The sequence below is a fragment of the Hyperolius riggenbachi genome, chromosome 3 (assembly GCF_040937935.1).
Source record: "Hyperolius riggenbachi isolate aHypRig1 chromosome 3, aHypRig1.pri, whole genome shotgun sequence".
NCBI classification, from domain to species: Eukaryota; Metazoa; Chordata; class Amphibia; order Anura; family Hyperoliidae; genus Hyperolius; species Hyperolius riggenbachi.
The window spans coordinates 123328289-123347652 of record NC_090648.1 but is presented as its reverse complement, the minus strand read 5'-3'; the positions used below and the strand labels follow the sequence as shown (position 1 = coordinate 123347652).

The window sequence follows — 19364 nt, the reverse complement described above, 5'->3', positions numbered from 1 at the left end:
GCCTTCCGGCGGCATAGCCCGAGCTCAGCTCGGGCTTACCGCCAGGAACGTTGGAAATAAGAAATGCATGGGAGTAAAGTTTAGACACAATTTTAAGTAGCAAAGTGCAAATATTTGCATAGATCTTTACCTGAAAGAGGTAAAATTAAGGAAGGAAGAGGGAGGCCGGATCCACACTATAAGCGCTTTTGTGAGCGCTTGCATTTGATTACCGATTGCTGAGCACTTGTTGTTGAAAAAGCGCTCCCATTCACTTTCATTAAAATTGCGGTAAAAATCGCCACGATTGTCACGATCACATGCAAATGTACGCGATTGTGGCGATTTTTACTGCAATTTTAATGAAAGTAAATGGGAGCGATTTTTAACGAGCACTCGGCAAGCCGCACACTAATCAAATGCAAGTGCTCACAAAAGCGCTTATAGTGTGGATCCGGCAGGACAGAGGGATTTGGTACCCAAAGAGGGACCGTCCCTCCTAAAGGGAGACAGTTGGGAGAAATGGCTATGGACATGCTGTAGACAGCTTAGTTAGATGCTGCAAATGTACTTTCGGTGGTTAGACATGCTGTTGTAGTTTTGTATTAGCTTATACCTTCCATACATTACAAAAGTGCTTCAATCACAGTATAAACTGTTCACAAAAACACACCTACACAAAAACAGCTGTTCTTATTTTAGCTTATTCACAATTCCCCTTTCACAATTCCCCCTCCCTTTTGTACTAAAGGCTTCTTCTGGTCACATGGTGCAGTTACATCACATCCTAGCCAGGAGGCCACATGACTTATTCACAGCTAAAGCAAGCATTGGTTCTGAGCAAGGAGAAAACCCGCCTCCGTCTAGGAGCTCATTGGTCCAGGAGGGAATTCTTGCTGTGTGATTGGGTGAGGATATGAGCACTGAGGAAAGGGAAAGGAGCTGTGTCACCTGGACTGAGTGCCACTTCCTAGATTGTCACTCTGTAATATTCTCTGAGGACAGAAGTGCAGGGAAATCGGGTAATATTTTATAAATAACCCTTTTGTTTGTTACCATGCTTTCCTTAGCTTCAGATTGAAATATAAGTAATCACTTGCTGTGTCTTTGTGTCTGATCAGCCAAAATATTAAAAACACCTGCCTAATATTTAGGTTCCTCTTATGTTGCCAAAACAACTCTGACTAATATTAGGAGGCATGGACTTTATTAGACCCCTGAAGGTGTCCTTTGTTATCTGGCACCATACGGTTAGCCGCATTTCCTGGTCCTGTGAACAACTTATGTCTGGTACACACCATGCAATCTCCTGTCAGACTGGCAGGTCGAATAGAAAATTTCCATCAGGTCCGATCTGATTTCCTATTCTTTTTTTTTTTTTTATCCATTTTGCATAGAAGTGATTTTTCCAATCATCAGAAATGATCAGAAAAACTATTGGAAATCAGATTGGACCTTGCGAGAATTATCTATGCAACCCGTCTATCTGACAGAAAAATTGTGTGATGTGTACCAGGCATTACAGGACCTGCTGGGGGCAATTTTGTGTATTCAACAGCAACAGCAAACATACATAAATATATACATGCTTTATCTAGATGAGTGCAAAGAAAACTGGAGCAAGAGTAGTGTAGTAGATAAAAAAAAAAGACTTTTACTTGCCTGGGGCTTTTTCTACCAACCACCCCAACCCTACTTGTAGTCTTTCAGGGGAAATAAAGAAGCAAAAATTGACAACTCAGCATGCCCTGCAACTTCCTTTGTGCGGCAACGTACCAAATAAGAGTCAGGGAAACTGGGGAATGATCATTTATAAACAAGAAAAGTAATAGAGATTTTAACTTTTGGATTGCTTGGTTAGCATCCCTATTACTTGTTTACCAGATAAAAATAAAGAATTGATTTTTTATTTTATGCCCGACAGTTACACTTTAAGAACAGGCTCAGTTCCCAGAGGAATATTGGTATGGTACCCGTACCATATTGGTACGGGTGACTTTCAGGAAACTCTGGCTTTGGACATCCAGTGTAAACTAGTTTTTGTTTTCAGTTGTTTTCAATATGAAGTATTTTTCAAACTGTTGTTTAAAGCACATTACAAAAACATGAACCAAACATGACACTTTGTAAATGAGCACAACTTTGTATGAGTGCACGTTTATAAGTCAATGTTTGTAAGTATGGGAGTATCTATACTATGGCACTGTATAGTGTGAAAGTATTATATTGGCACATGAATATTTTTTCTGTGTATTTGTAGTTATTGGCGATATTACGCCCCATGGCGTCGTACTTTGATGAACATAACTGTGAGCCCACAGTGCCCGAGGAGCAGTACCGACAGAATGCCTTGTTAGAGCTGGCAAGGTAAGTGGCCCAGGGCTGACTAGAACAGTGAAAGATCAGAAAATCATTCTGGGCTCTGTGCTCCAGTTGTTTGTTTTCTGCCAAACATAAGTATCAGCCCAACATGATTATAAACAGCGTTTGGTATTTTATGTTGCTGGAAAGGTTAGAATGGCTGTATTGCTGTGTGCATTTTTGCTACATAGATCACCCAAGTAACTGTAGTGCCATTGTTTTTGTGGATGCATTAAGAACCTGACAATGATTCTAATACCTCTGTAAAAGGCTATAGCTACCCATACACTACGTCGATTTGCTGTCGATATACAGCAGATTCGATCACTGTTATTGAATCTGCTGTGAAATCGGTAACGCAAATGTTGACCGATCGATTCAATTGATTTATCCTCGTTAGCGGCGGTCGATTCGGTGGCGACAACCAACGCAGCATAGCGGCAGCAATACATTACCTGTCCGCCGGGGCAAGTCCCTGGTCCGTGCTGACGCTTTCTCTGGCTGGCCTGTCTGTCTACTCCTGTGACCAGCCGAAGTTCAAACAGAGCACCCTCTACTGTTTGTACTTCGACTCATCACAGGACGGGACAGGAAGTGAAGAGAAGACATGCCAGCCGGAGAAAGTGTCAGCACAGACCGGGGACTTGCGACAGCGGACAGGCAATGTATCACTGCTGGCCGGGAGCACACGGGGGCGGCGAGCAGGCGGCAGCTCCACAGGTTGTGAATCGATTTCGAGCTGAAATTGATTCAAAATCTGTGTGCAGTAATGGGCAGCCAATAGATCCCTCTGTGATCAGATTAGATCAGAGAGGGATCTATCTGTTGGTCGATCTGGTGGCAATCGTCCAGTGTATGGCTGCCTTAAAGGTGGCCATACACTAGACGATTTTACTTGTCGATATCTGGGAGATTTGATCACTGATCAGATCTGCTAGAAATTGATGCTGCAAATGATGCCCAATCGATTTGATTGTGCAGGATGGAAAACTTTGCTCGATCGGTGGAGGTCAAGAACACGTCACTAGCGGCATTCAAATTGGCAAAGACCAACACAGCGTTTGCAGCAGAGCTAGTACTCTCACCCCTCCCATATCCAGCGTCTTTACTTCATGCCTCGGGGCTCCTCCTCCCTGTGCCTTCTCTCCCTGTCATGTGACAAAAACTGTAGTTCAAACACTAGAGGTCTGGCGTGTATGCTGCTGTTTTTGTCACATGACACGGGGGGGGGGGGGGGGGGGGGAGAAGACTCAGGGAAGAGGAGAAGAGGAGTAAAACCACAGGACATGGGAGGACATGCGCCTGCGGGACAAGTGAGAGCTCTACAGCTGGAGAGAGTGTGGATGGAGCAGACTTGGGCAGCCAGGCAGGAGCGGTGGCTCCACAGGTTTTCAATCGATTTCATGCTGGGTTTGATTAAAAATCTGTATACAGTGTTTGGGCAGCTGTACATTCCTCTCTGATCTGATTCAATCAGAGAGGGATCTATCTGATGGTCAATCTGATGGCCGTCTGGAGGTGTATGGCTACCTTAAAGTGTACCAGAGCTTAATAATTAAAAAGATTTTATACATACCTGGTGCTTTCTCCAGCCCCATCCGCTCCGATCACTCCCATGCTGCTGTTCTCCGCTGCCCGCAGCTTCGGGAACCGGCTGCCAGCAGCTGCTGGAGAGTTACACAAAGAGCGCATTTCTCCTACGTAGCTGGCCACGACTAACGTCAGTGATGGGATCGAATTGTTCCCACGCCGCCGTCCTCCGCTGCCTGCAGCTCCGGTAATGGATCCTGTAACTTCCTCCAGTCGTGGACAGTCTGCGCAAGAGAAGTGCGCCCTCTGCGTATCTCTCTGGCGGCCACCGGAGAGATACGTAAAGAGCGCACTTCCTCTTGTGCAGACTGTCCGCGACTGGAGGAAGTTACGAGACCCGGTACCGGCACAGGAGAAGGCGGAGGACGGCGGCGTGGGAGCGATCCGTGCGGATGGGGCTGGAGGAAGCCCCAGGTATATATTGCACTTTTTGTTTTCCCCGTCTCTAGTACACTTTAAGGCTGTGTGCACATCCAATTTTGAATAGCCAATCATTGGCCAATTTTACCTCCTGTAAGTAGTATGTGATCTTACCTACACAATCTTTTGATAGTATTCACAATCTGTTGGACCTTCATACTACCTGAAGTAAAATTGGCCAATTATTGGCCAATCAAAATTGCATGTGTGTACAAGACTTGAGACAAGACTTTAGGCCGGAGTTCTACTGTAAAATAATCATGTGGTGGGCTGATACAATTCAAAACCAGTGTAACCCTAAGGGCTGGTTCACACTACGAGCGCTTTTCCAAGCGCCAGGGATTTGAAAAGCTTTTGCTAATGTAATGCTATGTGTGTGTTCTCACTTGCATTAGCAAACACTTTTCAAATCAATGGCGCTTAGAAAAGCAATCGCAGTGTGTACCAGCCACATGGGTGCAAAACACTAGAACCAGGAACCAGTCTGCCATAAAAGCATGTCAGGTATAAAACAGAGGGACAGTGGCGTGGTGGCAGCACATGGCCGATTTCCTAAGTGATTTCATGCTGAAATGGATCGGGATCGTTGGCATGAATGGCAACCTTTAGGCCAAGGTAAGACTAAGCAGAATCTTATGTGGTTTCCACCGTGTGCTATGGTAAAACGCATGTGATTCTGCTTAGTGTGACCCTGGCCTTAGGAGTGTACATGGAAAACAATTTCATGTAGTACTAGTGTTTGGACCTCAGCATAAACAGATGAAAAGATAAAAACTGTATTATTACTGCACAATGTCTGGCTTTAATACTGATCCTCTAACTATAATGTTTTCGAAATCTGTGCTGAACTCCTAACATTAGATCTGCATTTCCCCGTGAGCGGATTGGTATTATATGTTGACAGAGGTTCAATAAGAAAAACAAAAAAAATATTGGGGTTTGTCAGGGCGAATTTACCAAAAATACAAAATATTTCTTTATCATTAATGAATCAAAGACAAACATGTAAAAACAAAGGAAGTATACACAGATGTCCAGTATATCACACCTCACTGCTAAATTGCTGCAAAACAGTACTGAATATATTGCTGTAGCTACGCAAACAAGAAGCACCGCCAGTCCCATAACTTATCGTATGGCTGACAGTAGGTAATGGTGGTTTCTAAGGACAGTTGCATACAAATATGGCTGCAAGCCAAAGACTATAAATCCAAAAGACGTGCTATACAGATCACAGTGACTCCATAGTAATACAGGAATTTATTGCTGGTGAAAGCCAGGAAACACAGCTCGGTCGTAGAACGATTTAGGACTGGCAGACATCCAAGTGAAGAACTAGTAAACCAACAGAGTGCAATCGCCCAGAGGGGGTTCTGTGGCAAAGCTTGACAGCATGTGCAATTTAGTTCTGTAGCATACAAAACACAGATTATGTAAGACAACCTCCCCCCCCCCCCCCCCAGCCGACTGTGAACGATCGCACTGAATTGTCGCCATCTCAGATACCAGGTGCTCTTTAAATATCACCACGTGGTCTCTCCACACAATGAGCTCAATCAGCTACTCCTCTGTCGTTCACCAAACAGCTTTAATCCAGTTTCATAGAAAACATAAAAGAATCACACCATAGCATGATACTGTTAAATACAGCTTCGCACACTAACTCCAGAATTGCACTTACGTCTCCAAATGTATCAAAAGCATGTCTGGCTGCTAGGCTGTCCAACCGGGCACTTTGCGTTACAATACCGCGGCGTCCCGCTCTGTCCTCAGCCAGTTTTCTCTCCCGAAAGCTGAGGACTTTCCCTACAGCTCACACACCGGCCGGCTACTTCCTTGTGATGTCACGACGCTCTGGCTGATGGCATCATCTTGATTCAAAACATCTTGCTTTTACAGATGGCTATCATGGTACAATACTCCACTGCTTCTACCATGAAATCTATGGAACTGCAGCGTTGACCGTATCAATGCAGTGCAACACTATGGTCCAGCTATTGTCCACTGCTGATATCTTCTGTCCGGGGGGATTGACCAATTTGATTTTTGTCCTAAATCGATCAAATTATTGATTGGGCTGACACGTTGGTACATCTGTGTACCAAACACAAGGAGAACATAGAAACTCCATGCAGATAGTGCCCTGGCTGGGATTCAAATCGGGGACCCAACGCTACAAGGCAAGAGCGCTAACCACTGCGCCACCATGCTGCCCACTACACACATATGAGGCCTGTCGTCTGGCAGGGATTACAACTCTATTCCTCTGGCGACCGTGTGGGGCCGAGGCTGCTGGCATTTAGGTTAGCGCCGCCTTCTGTTACTATGCGGGGGGAGGAGAGCTGGCAGAGCGACTCACACGAACCGTCAGAGCGGGCAGAGAACCTTTGGCCAGCACTCTGACTGGCAGAACAATTGCTGAGGGGGCAGGATCGCTGCACACGCATTACATTCTCATCAGAGGAGTTCGTTATCAGCTGCCTCCGCTGAGTTTAACTGCTTGCCGACCAGTCCTGGGGCGGGGTTTTGCAGGACATCGCGCGTGCCGATGCGTGCACATCTCCGCTTGTCTCTCAGCAGCGATCGCCGCTAGGAGGCTGTTAGACAGCGAAACCGCTGTCTATTTACAATGTACAGCTCTGCAATCTAAGGCAGCGCTGTGCTGGGGACAGCAGCGACACTCGGCTATGCCCTTGGGAGGCGCAGAGAGTGATCTGCTGTCATAGGCTGATGAATAAAAAAAATGCCCAAATTTTAAAATTAAACACCTCAGAAGCGATCAGAGCTTACCAGCAGGAAACTCTGTTAGAGGGCAGAAGGGGGGGGGGGGGGGATCACATGTGTGCTGAGTTGTATGGCCCTGCAGTGAGGCCTTAAAGCTGCAGTGGCCTAAATTGTAAGAACATAGCCTGGTCATTGGGGAGGGGCTGGGTGTGTAAGCCTACTGTCCTCAAGTGGGTAATCTAGCGTGTGTACGTTACGTAGCTTTAGGTTTGTGAAAAAGGGATTATTTCCAACACTTTGGTTCTGTATACTGTTAATACTCACTACAAACCAACCTGATTATAAATAGAATTTACCTTTATTCAATTTGGTTTATTTGGGCTTTATCTCATTGGTCCTTCTATAAGGAAGAATTATGAGCCAGTTACTACTCTTCATTTTGTGACTTGCACTTGGGAATATTAAATAGATTGTTTGTTATTAGGAATGGTCAATGAGAGGCGCTAGTCTATTTTAGGGGACCCAGCAGGAAACCTCATAGGGAACAGTTCTCCAATCACAGTGCCCGCTTACAACACAAAGCATTGTAATTGGCCGATATAGTGGGCGCAGTTTACTACAACCTATCTGAAACCAGCAGCTTGAGAGCACGCCGTCCACCCAATCATATTAGCTGAATTTCCCTACAAGGTTTCCTGCTGGGTTCCCTAAAGTAGACTAGTGTCCAGTAAAATGCTATTAATTCTGGCTTGCCTGTATATTTCATGCAAAGGGTTTGCAGCTTGGAGTCGGGCCAGTTCTATGAGCTGTTTTACATAAAGTCAGCACAGTTTCTCCAGACGCTGTTCTCATACATGATGCAGCTGAACTTTTAGCTGTTTCAGTAAAGACCTGGCAGTTTTCCTGCTAGCTAAATAAGTGTTCATTATGTAAACTTCCAGGGTTTTTCCTTTATCTTGATCAGTTACCAGCAGCTTCCATATTCATCCTTTAGCTATAAATCTGATCCCATTGTTTAGCTGTGGCATTTCTGAAGGCCTTTCCTTCCCCTGCAGAGGACGCAGGCCAGGGACGCTCTCACTCTGCTTGGGTGTGTATTTATTGCTGGAGTCTCTATGGGAAGATTAGTCTTATTTGTGATTTGTAGTTACAGCGTGAATTTAATGTCAAATATCCTGTACTTTTACACAGAATGACTTCCCCTGCTGTAGTTTATGGAAACCCAATGAATTTATTTACATGGGGTGTCCTTGTCACTGAATCAGGGCTGGACTTAGACAAACATTTTGCTCCATTAATCAGAGCTGTCACTTGGGGACAGGAATACTTGGCTGTATACAAGACTTCAGGCATCTACAGGGACTCTCATGCATATAACAAAGTGTTTTGTTTTGCCCAGGGAGTCCCAGGGCAGCACGGTGGCGTAGTGGTTAGAATCCCAGCCAGGTCAACAGCTGCAAGGAGTATGTATGTTCTCCTCGTGTCTGCGTTGGTTTCCTTCCGGGCACTCCAGTTTCCTCCCACATCCCAAAAACATACAGATAAGTTAATTGGCTTCCCCCAAAATTGGCCCTAGACTAAATACATACATAGACATATGACTATGGTAGGGATTAGATTGTGAGCTCCTCTGAGGGAAAGTTAGTGACAAGACTATATCCTCTGTACAGCGCTGCATAAGAAGATGGCACTATATAAATACTAAATAATAATAATACCTAAAGCCTTTCTCGAAGCACAAATGTTCTTTTAAAGTGGACCAGAACTCTTGCACAGGACAGAAGAAAAACATAGAGAAATGCACCCTTTATGTATTTAGAGAGTTTAGCCTGTATAATTCCCCCTCATTTGTGACTGTGACTAAGCACAAGTTGTAATTTGATCCCTTAGCTATGTCAGCTGCCTACTACGGCAGAGAGGTAATTAATAGACACAGGATGTTGACAATATGCCTGCTTCCATGAAAGCAGGAAGTAGAAACACTAGATTTATTGCACGATTTGTATCAGCTGTAAAAAAAAATAAAAAAAAAAAATGTTTTTATGCTTTAAATGGAACGATGCACTAATTTTGTAAAAACTTCTTAAATACCAGTAAACCTTCCTGTAAGGGTTGTTCAACTGTGTGGGCTTTTGAGGGTGCAGAAGGCATTTACTTACGGGGGCTGCTCAGTAGCCCCCCTGTCTATATGAAAGCCTCCATTTTCTGTCTCCCAGTGCCACAGAACCGCAGTGTAGTCCTATGTTTCTGGCAGCCGCAATGCTGGTTCATCCATTGCTGTGCAGAAATGCATCCAGCAGCGTGTTGTGCACTGCCATGGCTGTATCGCTATTACACTGAATGGCACAATGTCTGGGCAGCAACGATGTGCTGACGCAACACATTTGCTTTAAACCTTCCCTTACTATAATTTTTATGTACAGCTCCTGGATTCACTTTGTTCAGGGAGTTAATTTTAATATATTGTAAAACATTTGTTAGCCATTTTTGTAGTAATATTGTTTGATTGGTAAATCTCTCTGCCTATTTAGGAGTCTACTCAATGGGATGGATATTGATCTGGGGCCAATGGATTTTACAGACTGGGACCACAGACTGCCTCCCCCTGCTTCCAAAACACTGGTAGAAAACTTGCCAAAAGTCACGGTCACAGCAAAGCAGGCAGGTAAGAAGCAGGGCTGTATTTAAAGCACACCTGAAAAGAAAATGAACTGATAAGATCAATGATTCTGTATATAGTTCTACTCCTAAATAGGACTTTCCTGGAATCTCATAGTCTTATTTTGAAGTTAAATGTTAAAATGTACCTTTAAACTTTTCACTATCTCAGGTACATAATGGCAGATGTTTGGTGTTATTTCGCTACTATATGGACAAATATAGATTTTTGTATCTGTTCTGCACTTATGTGTTTTTCTCAACCACAGAGTGGCATCCTTAATTAGGGATCAGTGAAAGTTACACTACAGCTTGACTGCAGAGGAACCCTAATTCACTGCCCTTTACATTGGTGGTGGATTACTAATGCACAGAGCGGGAATAGTGTTTTACATTGGGACAAGCTTTCATATGGAAGGAAAGTAGTATTCTAGGTGGGGATGAGGCTTTCATATGGAAGGGCAATAGTATTCTAAGTGGGGCCACCCACTTGTTGTTTCATATGGAAGAACAATGATATTCTAGGTGGGGCTTTCATATGGAAGGACAATAGTATCCTAGGTGGGGGTGAGGCTTTTATATGGAAGCACTTGAGAAAGGGCATGTAGCCCGAAACGTTGTGCTTTTTTGTCTGCTGTATAACCGCATACATTATTACAATACATTCTGAAGATTATTCTTGCAAGGGTTGAGTCCGGAATCGATTGATTGTGTATGGGCTTTTATATGGAAGGACAGTAGTATTCTAGGTGGGGGTGGGGCTTTTATATGGCAGGACAGTAGTATTCTAGATGGGGCTTTCATATGGAAGGACAATAGTATTCTAGGTGGGGGTGGGGCTTTCATATGGAAGGACAATAGTATTCTAGGTGGGGGTGGGGCTTTTATATGGAAGGACAGTAGTATTCTAGGTGGGGGTGGGGCTTTAATATGGCAGGACAATAGTATTCTAGATGGGGCTTTCATATGGAAGGACAATAGTATTCTAGGTAGGGTGGGGCTTTCATATGGAAGGACAATAGTATTCTAGGTGGGGTGGGGCTTTCATATGGAAGGACAATAGTATTCTAGGTGGGGGTGGGGCTTTCATATGGAAGGACAATAGTATTCTAGGTGGGGGTGGGGCTTTCATATGGAAGGACAATAGTATTCTAGGTGGGGGTGGGGCTTTCATATGGAAGGACAGTAGTATTCTAGGTGGGGGTGGGGCTTTCATATGGAAGGACAGTAGTATTCTAGGTGGGGGTGGGGCTTTCATATGGAAGGACAATAGTATTCTAGGTGGGGGTGGGGCTTTCATATGGAAGGAGAATAGTATCCTAGGTGGGGGTGGGGCTTTCATATGGAAGGACAGTAGTATTCTAGGTGGGGGTGGGGCTTTCATATGGAAGGACAGTAGTATTCTAGGTGGGGGTGGGGCTTTCATATGGAAGGACAATGGTATTCTAGGTGGGGAGAAGCTTTTATGGCTTGGATGAACGCCAAAACTAATTGTCAGAATTTTCTGAATGCTGATGTCATACATGCATGTGGCATAGCATCAAACCATTTGAGGTATGAAAAAGGGGTTCCTTTGAAGAGGAGCTGTTAGCCATACTATGTCAGAAAAACAATACATATATAAGTAGATAAATACTTGCTCTACTTACATAACATATGTATTGCACTGTCCACATTTAGATTTTAGTGATTTTTCTATAATAAAAAAGAGAAAATCTTCTATCTTGACTCTGTCTATCTTGAAGCCAATCCTGACATAATTTCCTCCCTTACTCTGTCTGTGCTTGCATTGGCCGCCCTCCTCCCAGTCTTCAGACTCTCCCACCCAGCTCTGCAATAAAAAGTACATTGTCTTTGTGTGACTCTGCAGCTTTTCAGCATGAGAAATATTGGCCAATCAGAGAGGAACAGAGGTATGGGAGGAGAAAACAGGAGAGAAAGAGGCTTCAGCTATCAGGCTAAGGGGAAAGTAAAAGGAAAAAAAGAAAACCCAGCATGCCCTGCATAATACACTCATCAGTCCTGAAAGACTGACAACTGAGGAAGAAAGAGGGACAGAGGGATTTGGTTCCCAAAGAGGGACTGTCCCTCTGAGAAAGGGACAGCTGAGAGCCATAGTTTAGCAATGACAGGTACATGTTTGGGGCAGAAAGGGGAGGATGCTAAAGAAGTGTCTTATTGTTCCCATTCTGTGTTCTCCTCACTTTACAGATGCTGCCCTGAAGTGCCCTGTGTGTTTGCTGGAGTTTGAGGAGGGTGAGACAGTGCGCCAGTTACCCTGCCAGCACCTTTTCCATTCCGCCTGCATTCTTCCATGGCTGGGAAAGGTAATCCGCTTGTGTCTGTTTTCTGTGTTCAGTATGTGATTAATAGAATACGTTAATGTACCGCTGATTGGTGTTCTCTTTGCCTGCAGACCAATTCCTGCCCTCTGTGCAGAGATGAGCTGCCTACAGACAGTCCAGAGTACGAGGAATACAAAAAGGACAAGGTAACAGACCAGGGACAGTGGAAGGGGAAACTGATCCATTTATAGGAACTGGAAATTGTACTCTACAGCAGAGTTCCCCAACCCTGTCCTCAAGGCCCACCAACTGTACATATTTTGCAGGAAACGGCACATTTTCACAGGTGATGTAATTAGTGGCTCAGCATAACTGATTAAAGGGGCACTATGGTTAAATTCTTTGTTTTTAAGTCACTGTAATATTTGTAGGTGTATGTAGAGCATAGTAGGTTACATGTAATGAGGCAGGTGACATTTTTTTTTTTACACTGACATACTGCTTATTTACTTTTAGAGTCACGTCGGCAGATTTAGCTTACCGACGCGACTCAGGGCAATCCATTTAGTTGTAGGAGGCATCTGTACCTGCTGAGTTATTTGTCATTACTGTGCAGCGCTGTATGGATTGTTCCTAATCTCAACCGCACAATCTGCACGTTACACAAATCCCCCATCCGCCGTAAAGAGCAGAATTTCATCTGCTGCGCACACTGGACTACATCATCCCTCCTCGGTGGGACGCAACTGCCGTGTGAGGAGGAATGCAGCGTCACTGGTGACGCTGCGCAGCAAGGACCGGCAGTGGGTTAAAAATACTTTGAAAAAAAACCCACAATTAGGCAATAAACAGCAGGACACAGCTACAGCGCTTGTGTCCGCTTTATCCAGCCACCGGCGCCGCTACACTAGGAACTTCAAACAGCGAAGGCTGGTAACCATAGAAACGGACAACAATAGGTGTCCGTTTCATTGCCAGCTTCGCTACAGGGGTCCTTGCTGCGCAGCGTTCCTCCTCACACGGCAGTTGCGTCCCACCGAGGAGGGATGATGTAGTCCAGTGTGCGCAGCAGATGAAATTCTGCTCTTTACGGCGGATGGGGGATTTGTGTAACGTGCAGATTGTGCGGTTGAGATTAGGAACAATCCATACAGCGCAGCACACAGGGGTAACCAGTAACGACAAATAACTCAGAAGGTACAGATGCCTCCTACAACTAAATGGATTGCCCTGAGTCGCGTCGGTAAGCTAAATCTGCCGTCGTGACTCTAAAAGTAATCAAGCAGTATGTCAGTGTAAAAAAAAAAAATGTCACCTGCCTCATTACATGTAACCTACTATGCTCTACATACACCTACAAATATTACAGTGACTTAAAAACAAAGAATTTAACCATAGTGCCCCTTTAACTACCTGTGTGGATTTCTACAAAACATGCCCTGTTGGTGGGCCCTGAGGACAGGTTTGGGTAACACTGCTCTACAGTGTTTTCGCTAGAAAGGTATTTTAGCTGGGTGGGGTAATATCATAACAGGGTGGTCAAAAAGTGGGTGTGGCCTATAGTGTGAGGTGCCACATGTTCCAGTGCCCCCAATTGGTGGTGAATCTTTCTCGTGTCCTGCTTTGCTACATAGCCAGGTGTCTGCTGCTATATTGAGAGGCTGCACCAGTGCAGCTGGGTGATTTGGAAAGCCAGCCGGGTGCAGCACGCAAAAAAAGGGGCAGGGGAAATAGGAATCAGTATCACTTTAAAGACCATTTTAAAGGGGAACTGAAGATAGAGGTATGCGGAGGCTGCCATATTTATTTCCTTTTAATCAATACCAGTTGCCTGGCAGCCCTGCTAGTGTATTTCTCTGCAGTAGTATCTGAATAACACCAGAAACAAGCATGCAGCTAGTCTTGTCAGATCTGAAACACCCGATTTGCTGCATGCTTGTTCAGGGGGTATGGCTAATAGTATTAGTGGCAGAGGATCAGCAGGGCTGCCAGGCAACTGGTATTGCTTAAAAGGAAATAAACATGGCAGCCTCCATATACCCCTCTCTTCAGTTCCCCTTTAAGCAGATGTGACTTAACCACTTGAGGACCACAGTGGTAAACCCCCCTGAAGACCAGGCTGCAGGGCCGCACAACACAGCACACAAGTGATTTCCCCCCCCCCCCCCCCCTTTTTTTTCCTCACCAACAGAGCTCTGTATTGGTGGGGTCTGATCACTCTCCCCTTGTGTTTTTTTATTTTTTTTTAATAAATATTTATGTTCTTGTTTTTATGATATTTTTTACTATTTGTGTGCTTATGTTTTTTTTACTCCCCTCCCTCCCCCCAACGGCCAATCACGGCGATCGGCTTTCACAGGCTCCTGCCTATGAGAGCCGATCGCTCTCTTGTCCCCCAGTACAGCGCTGCTGCTGATCGCAGCGCTGTACTGTGTAAATAGATGGCGATCAAACCATCTAACAGTCGGAGACTGAAGACGGGGCGGAACTCCGCCCCCGAGAAGGAGATTTGCGCGCTCACCCTGCGCGCGATCTCCTTCAGTAGCCGGCTCCAGGACCTGACGCCTATTGACGGTCCTGGGGCTGCCGCCACGACCATTGGCGTGGGGCGGTCTTCAAGTAGTTAAAGGGACACTTAAGCCAGGAATACAAAATCAGTTTTACTTGTCTGGGCCTTCTACCAGCTCCCTGCAGCCACCCTGTGCCCTCACAGTCACTCTCGGATCCTCCGGTCCCCCACCGCCAGCTACTTTTGTTTTCACTGACGCAATCGGCAGGGTTTCTGTGCCTGCGCTGGCCTGGCCACGTGTATCCTTCTTCATGTTCCCATCCTCAATAGTGTCCTGCACAGGCGCAGGACGCTATTGTGAACAGGAACACAAAAATACGCGTGGCCTGGCCTGTCAGGCCTGTCTGCGAAAATGAAACTAGCTGGCGGCTGGGGACCGGAGGCTCTGTGAGTGACTGCAAGGGGCTGGTAGAAGCCCCAGGAAAGTAAAACTGCTTTTTTTTTTTCCCTGGCTCAAAGAGAGTCTGAAGCGAGAATAAATCTCGCTTCAGACCTCATAGATAGCAGGGGCATGTGTGCCCCTGCTAAAACGCCGCTATCGCGCGTCTTAACGGGGGTCCCTTCACCCCCAAATCCCCCTCTGTGCAGCGGGGGAGCGCTTCCGCATTGGGGCAGGGCTAACCGCCGCAGCCCTGCCCTACACGTGTCTGTCAGCGCGTATCTCCGCCTCTCCCCCGCCCCTCTCAGTCTTCCTTCACTGAGAGGGGCGGGGGAGAGGCGGCGATGCGCCGCTGATAGACGCGCTGTGAGGCAGGGCTGCAGCCGTTAGCCCTGCCTCCAGCAGCAGCAAAATCTACGACCAATTTGGTCGTTGATTTTGCGGGGGGGGAGGGGGGTTTGGGGGTGAAGGGACCCCGTTTAGCCGCGGGATAGCGGCGTTTTAGCAGGGGCACACGTGCCCATGCTAACTATGAGCTCTGAAGCGAGAATTATTCTCGCTTCAGTGTCTCTTTAAGTGCCCTTTTAACCACTTCGCATCCAGACCTTGTTTTCAACTTATTGACCAGAGCAGTTTTGACAGTTTAGCTATGCCCCCATTTAATCAGAAATAACTTTATCCCTACTTATGACACAGAAATGAAATATATATATTGTTTTTTTCAAGACAAACTAGGCTATTATTGTATGCCATTTTTTTTCCCTCAAACTATTTTGTTTTCTATGAATTTTAATGGGAAAACAAAGAAAAAAATTAAAAAAAACATGTATTTTTCAGTTTTACCAATTCCAGTTTAAAAATAAAAAGTGCTACTGTAGATAAACACAAATTTTGTTTGGCTATTCTTACTGCTTATCACAAAACTTAGATTATGTTCCGGTCACAATTATGGTGAAGATATTTGGTTCTGAAATAATGCTACAGAGTGTGTTTTTCACTATGAAATGAGAAAATACAAGTATTTTTAATAGTAAAAATCAATCTCATTAGCTCAGGAAACTTATATTCCCATTCACCAATTAGTCCTGCATCAGATAGTGCCAGAAATGTGCACAGGAGCAAGCCCAATCCTGCACAGCACTGCTTCTGCTACAAGACGTATATCTACTGACCTGTGGCTTAGATGAAGTCCCAGAGGACGTATATCTACTGACCTGTGGACGAAGTGGTTAAAGCAGAACTAAAGACTACCCAAAAAAAAAAAAATAATAATTTTTTTATATGTATATGTTTCACTTACCTGGTGCTTCTCCCAGCCCCTTGCAGCCGATCTGTGCCTATGCCGTTTCCAAACGATCCTCCATTCCCCCGCCGCGGCTCACTTTTCTTCACGCAGTGGAAGCAAACGTCTGGGTCACCCTCCACTGCGCCCTGGTCACGCGTATCCTCGTACGCAGTCCCAGGTCCAGGAGTGTCCTGCGCAGGTGCAGTATGCGAAAATATCTACTGCGCAGTGCGCTTCCGGCGATGGGAGAGTGAACAAGGTCGCGTGTGGCCAGGGCCGTGCAGGCGCAGTCGAGAACCACTGCGAGAAGTGACGGTGAGGCTCTGCGGGGAAACAGGATCGTTTTGAAACTGCACAAGACGGCTGCAGGGGGCTGGCAGAAGCCCCAGGTAAGTGAATTTTTTTTTTTGTTAAGTAGTCTTTAGTTCCGCTTTAGCACCTTGATTGAAATCTACGCCCTGTTTCGATGGCTACCTGGCTGCCGGGGCGTAGATTTCAATCCACCGACGCCGCGTGTTCTCGCCGCTTTCGTCGCTCCTGACGATCTTGCCACTGTCTCCCCACCGCAGCTCGCTCACCCTGCCGTCTCTATAACGGCAGAGCCCTGTGATCAGGTCAGGAGCCGATTTCATTGGTCTATCAATGTAAGCGGCTCCCATTGGCTTGCATTGATAGGCAGGGTCAGGAGCCAATGAAAGCGGCTCCTGATTGGCTCACAGGAACTCTCCCGTCAGCGATTCGTTGCTATTCTGCCGTTTCGTGTACAAACAGTCTCTGGTCCTTAAGGGGCCAGAGACCGCTGGTACTTAAGTGTTTTCAGTCTCGCCCCATAATTGCTGATTATTTCATCACAATCCGTTGGAGAAAACATTGTATGAAGTATGAAGTAATTCTTTAGATTTTTGTTTTTACATCACCTGTTTATTTTTACAGGAAAGAAAGAAGCAGAAGGAGCACCGGCTGGAGTATCTGCATGGTGCCATGTATACGTGACCAAGACTCCGCTCACTTCCTGTGGCACCATATCCACACCAGCTCATTCAGAAGAAAAGCAGTGCAGGACCGGAGTGCTACATCCACAGCAGCCAATTAGAATCCATCTTGTGCTGGTGTGATTGCTGTGTTGCTATGGGTACTGCACTTTGCCCTCAATTACTGTACAATACTGTGTATTGTATACATATTTACAGTCAGAGCAATGAACCACACACTATTTTGAAATTGCCATAATGGTTTCTGATACATGCTTTTATTCAGCCTTCCTTTGTACTCATGATAAGGCATGATCTCCATCAGACTAATGTCCTAGTTGTTAAAACTCAACCAAAACCAAAATTGACCAAGATCACTTCTATTGCTAATCAGAGTGAAGGGAGAATTTAAAGTGAACCTGAACTCTTGCAGAGGACAGAAGGAAAACATAGAGAACCCTGTATGTATTTAGAGAGTTTAGCCTGTCTACTTCCACCGTATCTGTGACTAATCACAACTGTGCTTTGATCTCTCAGCTGTGTCAGCTGGCTGTCTCTGCAGAGCAGCTAATATGTAAACACAGGATGTTAACTCTATGCTTTTGTGAAAGCAGGAAGTAGACACACTGTAGATTTATTGCAGGATTTCTATCAGCTGTAACAAAGAAACGTTTTTTCTTTAAAGGGTATTATGATGTTGCTTATCTTTTAGAGCAAAGAGGAAGTTCTGAGTTCAGGTCCGCTTTAAACTGTATGGGAGCTACGTGTTAGAGAGAATACTTGTTTATAGGCCTTATCTGCTTAAAGGGAACCTAAACTGAGAAGGATATGGATTTTTCCTTTTAAAATAATACCAGTTGCCTGACTCTCCTGCTGATCCTGTGTCTCTAATGCTTTTATCTACAACCCCTCAACAAGCATGCAGATCAGGTGCTCTGACTGGAGTCAGACTGGATTAGCTGCATGCTTGGTAAGGAGCCCATACACCTAACTATTTTCCTGCCGATATACAGCAGATTCGATTACTGTGAGAGGATCTGCTGTGAGATCGTTGTGCAAATGCGGACAATCGATTTCCGTCTGTGCGGAAGATTTTGCTCGATTGCTGGCGGGTCAGGAGTGCGTCCATAGCGACGTTCAAATGCCCAATGAGCGACGCAATACAGCGACAATACATTACTTGCTCCAGTCGGCGCAGGTCCCCCGGTCTCCGCTGTCTTCTTCTCCGCTCTGGGCTCCAGGGCTGCAGCTTCACTGAACTTCCTTTCCCGCCAGGAAGTTTAAACAGTAGAGAGCCCCCTACTGTTTAAACTTCCCCGGACAGAAAGAAGTGAAGCCAGCCGGTCCGGAACCCAGCGGAGAAGAAGACAGCGGAGACCGGGGGGATCAGGTAAAGTATGCAGAGGGGTCGCGGCGGCGGCAGCTCCACAGATTGAGATCGGTTTCATGCTGAAATCGATTCACAATCTGTTTGCAGTAAAGGCAGCCGTACATACCCTCTCTGTTCAGATTCGATCAGAGCGGGATCTATCTGTTGCTCGATCTGATGGCAAATTGTCAAGTGTATGGCCACCTTTACAGGTGTGTGATTCAGCTACTACTGCAGACACTAAGATCAAGCATCTGGTATTGTTTAAAAGGAAACATCCATTTCTCTCCGCTCTGGCTGGAGATGGTGGGTGGGGCAATCAGGTTTGACCATGTGACACAAAGCAGGAAGAACAGCTGCCAGACTAAATTTCCCAGAATTCACTTGTTACAATAGAAGCCATTAATTTAAATGTGAACAATTGGAAAACCTCAGCTCTGCTAAGGGTAAAATTCAATTTTAGTTTAAAACCTTTATTTCCAAGGGAGATACCATACTTTTAATTTACGTGAATAAACATGAAATCATTTTGTACCCTGAGTAATTTGTTTATCCATTCGCTAGAAACTGTAATCACTGCTGAACAGACGTGGCGGGCGAGTTGCTGAAATGCAGCTAAGATTGCGTTTACTTGAAATAACCATTTGAGGAGGAAGAATTACTTTTGCTTATGAGATACTGTTTGAAGTGCACACAATGAAATGTCACTGCATTTCTCATTTAAGATGGCTATACACATATAGATTGCCACTCAATGTTCAAAAATGATTGATT

General features: G+C 45.4%; 1 protein-coding gene across 1 annotated transcript; it reads left to right on the top strand.

The window, feature by feature from the left end:
- Nucleotides 1-885: 885 nt before the first annotated feature.
- Nucleotides 886-19130, top strand: RNF181 (ring finger protein 181). Its single transcript, XM_068272386.1, has 6 exons — nt 886-1001; nt 2240-2346; nt 9606-9739; nt 11944-12059; nt 12149-12223; nt 17184-19130. Exons 2-6 carry the CDS (start codon nt 2261-2263, stop codon nt 17241-17243), a joined length of 471 nt encoding a protein of 156 aa, XP_068128487.1. The 5' UTR covers nt 886-1001; nt 2240-2260; the 3' UTR covers nt 17244-19130.
- Nucleotides 19131-19364: the final 234 nt, after the last annotated feature.